The sequence below is a fragment of the Pyricularia grisea genome, assembly GCF_004355905.1.
Source record: "Pyricularia grisea strain NI907 chromosome Unknown Pyricularia_grisea_NI907_Scaffold_2, whole genome shotgun sequence".
Lineage (NCBI taxonomy): Eukaryota > Fungi > Ascomycota > Sordariomycetes > Magnaporthales > Pyriculariaceae > Pyricularia > Pyricularia grisea.
In genome coordinates, this window is record NW_022156717.1 from 3,152,443 (window position 1) to 3,156,887 (window position 4,445).

Below are 4,445 nucleotides of genomic sequence, written 5' to 3' on the forward strand. Positions count from 1 at the left end.
TAATGAGGGGATCTATACAAAAAAAAAAAAACCCCTGCCAAAGAATAAAATCGCGGCATATAGACGGATTGATCATCCTAATATGAAATATGAATAGAGCTTTCCCATATCCGGGGGGCACTGTCGTCTGACGATTGGAAATAGAAAATTACAAGCCTCCTCTCCAGGGATCGACGCTGCATCTGACAGTTTTGGCCGCCAAGGGGATCGGACGAGAGATGACGCGGGGATTGATGGGCCTTGCCCTTCGGCGGCTTGCGAGTCATCAAGCCTGAAGGGGGTAGAGTTTGCAGTTTGCGGAGTATGGAGGTGTTAGATGAACTGGAGAATGCCATTTGTCGCAATGATACAAAATGCCACCATGTCGGCCAGATTGGGAAGGTGTCAAAAGACATGTCTGTCCATGGAACCAAAGAATTTCCACACATGGCTTAGATTCGGCGGTCATTGTTCTTTTATGACCCTTGGACTCAACAATATCTTTTTACCTGCTGCTCAATGCTTCGGACACACAATTTACATGGTCAGAATCTTCAACCATGGCACTCTTCAACGTGTTGGACAAACATCCATTACGCGACATTAATTTGCTTTTGTTTGATTCTGATCCTGAACTATACACGTGCGGTTAGTGGGGGTAATAAGGGGCAAGGTGACAAGTGAAGCATAATGGAGGAGGACATGCGAACATCCTTGGAGGGAGGTTTATGAGGCTGAGGTTTTATGATCTATTTAAATGCTAAACCCGTTTGTACATGACAGCTTGTAACATGAACCAGTGGGTTCCAGGGTTGTTGCTTGACACAAATCTGACTAGTGGCATTTTCTGACAACGGTAATGCAATTCCCTAGATTTTACAGAGTGACTTGGTGATGTGTACCAGACGATCTATTGACTACCTGCCCAGGTACCTATACCCAGTGTAGGTAGTTAACAGCATGGGTGATTTGTAAAGTGAATGGGTTTCATATTATCTTGACGCAAAACAAATGGACATCTTCAGCACAACGCCATGTGACTTGGATAATATCCTATCGAATTAATTTTTTCGACGTCGATCAAATCCATCAAAACGAGCGCATTCTCGTCAGATGTTGGAAAATCCAAAAATGACATCGGAATGCGGGAGATGTGAACTTTTGTTTGCTCATCTCTTTGATCATCTCATCTCAAGACCCTTCGAGTGGTCTAGATTTGAGCCCAAATTGGTGTGACGAAACCTCTCAGTAATATACCATATGAAGACTTACTGAGTGAGTTATTGCACCTTGTATATTCTTTGTCATGAAGAAAAAAAGGCTGTACTATCCAGTTATCTAGCATGAGCATGAGAACAAGATGGCAACTCTTCTAATCCTCAAGTTAAATATTTCACTCTCTTTACTTTTGAAAATATCAACAACGAAATTTTTCAACTGTCGTTGAGTTCCTCGTGTAACACTTTGCAAGACTCTTGTCCAGGATATACCTAGATCACGCAACAAACATCCGGCCTCATGTTGACAAGAAACACCAAAGAGCAAAAAGATGTGGTATTCGACTACTCTAATAAAACAAATCACCACCGCCGCTCCCAATCGAAGACCATACAATTTTCCAGCCGAGTGTCAAATCGAGCTCCTAGCTGTCCTTGATCTTGTGCTCGATGCCGGTATCAGAGCCCGCCTCACCGCCCGACGCCACCACCTGCGACACCCCTCCCCGATCCGCCGCCTTGCCCGATGGCGAGTGGGCGCCATCCCGCTCCGAGAGGTCTGCGGACGACGACGCCGCCACAGCTCCGCGCTGCTGCTCCTCCTCCGCCTCCTCCTCCACCACCTCGTCCGGCAGCAGCAGGTTGAAGACGACGCAGATGAAGGCGGCGACGGCGAAGCCCGTCTCCATGATGAGCTCGATTGCGTTGAGGAAGCCCTGCAGCGACCCGTTGTCGGTATGCGCAAAGACGCTGCTGAAGTAGCTTGGCACCAGCGTCGCGCCGTAGCCCAGGGTCAGGCCGGCCGTCAGGATGAACCGGTTGCGGCGGTTGAATGGCACGCCCTTGGTGATGATCGCGATACCTGAGACGGCGACCGAGGCGAACAGGAACGTGGCTGAGGGAAAAGAAAAAAAGGGGGGGAAGTCAGTTTCGCGATAGCCCACAAAGAGGGAGAGGGTGGGTTTGTTGGGATGGATCAACTCACTCATGCCGCCCAAGACGGGAGAGGGAATCGCGACGAGGGCTGCGGCGAATTTGGCAAAGACTCCCATTATTATAAGAAACATGCTATAACATGATGAGCTGGGTATTAGCGGGATTTTCGCCCAACGATCACCTAAAGAGAGTTCGAGGGTGTGACTTGCCAGCAAAAGTATCCCGCCTTCCGGTTAGCGCAACGCGTCAAGGCAATGACACCGTTGTTCTGTGCGTAGGTGGTCATGGGAGTGATGGTCATCATTGCGGCACTTTCAGCAAGGATTAATGGTTAGCATACTGCAATTATCATATCCTTCATCCTTCTCAAACGCAGATATAGAAAACTTACAGAATACTGTTGACACCGTCAGCCAGCACGCCTCCCTGGATACGGCTCTCGTACATCCTGCCCTCGACCTCGAGACGGCTCACGTCGCAGGTGGCCGTGATGTCTCCAATGGTCTCGCACATGCAGATCACCACAACTGCCAGCATCGGTAGGATGAGCGGCGGATAGACCTGCAGCTTGAAGGTCTGGACCCAGACGAAGGACACAGCGGGCGCGCTGTTGATGCCGCTGTTGTCAAAGTAGCCCGTCGCCGCGGCGATGATGCAGCCGACGGCCAGGCCGATGACAATGGCTGCCGACTGCATGAGGGGTGCGCCGAAGCGTTCGCAGAGGAAGATGGTCACGAAGACGGAGAAGCCGAGACCTTTTTGGGGACAAGAGATCCAGTCAGAAAAAAGAGGAGGAAGCTATATTGACGGATTTCCACAGGGAGCTGAGGAGAGGGAGTCCTGAACTGCGCGAGACTTACCGAGATACTCTGGACTTCCCCAAGGAAGAGCGTGTGGTGCGTTGATGTTAGGGCACCTGGCGAAAAAAGGTGTCGGGTCTGTGTTGCTGCAAGGACCAGTGCCGCCTGCCCAGTTGGTGAAGCCTGATTTTACGAGCGAGCTATAACAAGAATCAGCCACCGGTTAGCCCATAGCCCTGAAGGTCCTGAGCTTCTAGAGGAGCCATATGTACTGGAGAGTTCATGGGGCGACTTACATTCCGATAAGCATCACCGTCGGCCCGGTGACAATGGGCGGGAAGATGCGTAGTACGACCTTTGGCGGCAGGAAAGAAAGGCCGATCTCAAACAGGGCACACAGAGCCGCAGTACCCAGAAGAGCACCGTACGCATCGGGACACGGCAACGGAGTACCGTCTGGATTGGAGGGACAGAAACCGCTGCTGTACATTTGTTTGATGCCGCCTGTGGCCACGGAGATGACGGCAAAGGAACAGCCGACGACGGAGATGAGGCCAGTGCCGAGGTAGTAAGGGGACTTGAAGAGGTGAAAGCGCGTGATCTGGATCATGGACAGGAAGCCTGCGACGATCATGACAGACGAGACGAGGTACTGCTGCGTGGACGCCGGGAGGTTGGCGCCGCTGCTGCCCGATAGGAGTAGCGGTACCGTTATCAGACCGGCAAGCATGGCCAGAGCGTGCTGGAAACCGAGCAGCATGGCCAGAAAGACGGGCATGCGGTCGTTGAGGCCAAAGAATGGAGCGGCCGAGCGAGGCGTCTTCATGAACGGCAACTTTGGCGTGAAAAGGTACTTGTAGTCATAATCCCCAATGAGGCCCTCGCGCGTGGTGAGTGATCTCTTGACGCGCCTCGCATAGTCGCCCATTGTCCGCCGTGGCGCCGAGACCGGCATGGCCTCTGCCGGTAGCTCGCGACTCTCGTCCATGGTTTTTGGACAATCTATAAGTGCTTTAAGTATTAAGGCTAGGAGTAGGCAATGTAAGTAAAGTACACCCGGAACTAGCCACCAGGTAACTCTATATATGAAGAGGAAAGAAACAATAAATCAAAGAAGACTAGACGTGGAGAGAGACCGCGAGGTGTCCTGGGGAGATGTTCTTTTTCTTTTTTTTTCTTCTTCTTTTAAGCTTAGTAGTCCTGCCAAACCTATCCCCGTTATTCGGCCTGGTCAGTCAGGTCCGGGGTACGTCGCTATCTTCGGACGAAGCGGCAGGTACCAGACAGTTATCAATCTCTATCACCCCCGCTCACACTCTTGTCTAGGTTGCATTGCAGATTCGTTCACTGAGAGAGGGAAAAAAAAAATGGGTTGCCACCCTTCATCCAGAAAAAAATAGACCCCGAAACTGCATGCACTTTGTTTTCGAGGGGCGAAACAATGAGCCAAGTGTTTTCTCGATCTCGAGGGAGAAACCCATACTGTAAATAGGTTCCTAGTTGTAAAGATCTT

At 51.0% G+C, this 4,445-nt stretch overlaps 1 protein-coding gene across 1 annotated transcript; it reads right to left on the reverse strand.

The window, feature by feature from the left end:
- Nucleotides 1-1,536: 1,536 nt before the first annotated feature.
- Nucleotides 1,537-4,053, reverse strand: PgNI_03527 (uncharacterized protein). Its single transcript, XM_031123582.1, has 6 exons — nt 3,229-4,053; nt 2,993-3,132; nt 2,524-2,887; nt 2,342-2,443; nt 2,182-2,264; nt 1,537-2,091 (listed from the first exon to the last, which is right to left on the reverse strand). Exons 1-6 carry the CDS (start codon nt 3,918-3,920, stop codon nt 1,622-1,624), a joined length of 1,851 nt encoding a protein of 616 aa, XP_030985578.1. The 5' UTR covers nt 3,921-4,053; the 3' UTR covers nt 1,537-1,621.
- Between the last annotated feature and the right edge of the window lie 392 nt (nt 4,054-4,445).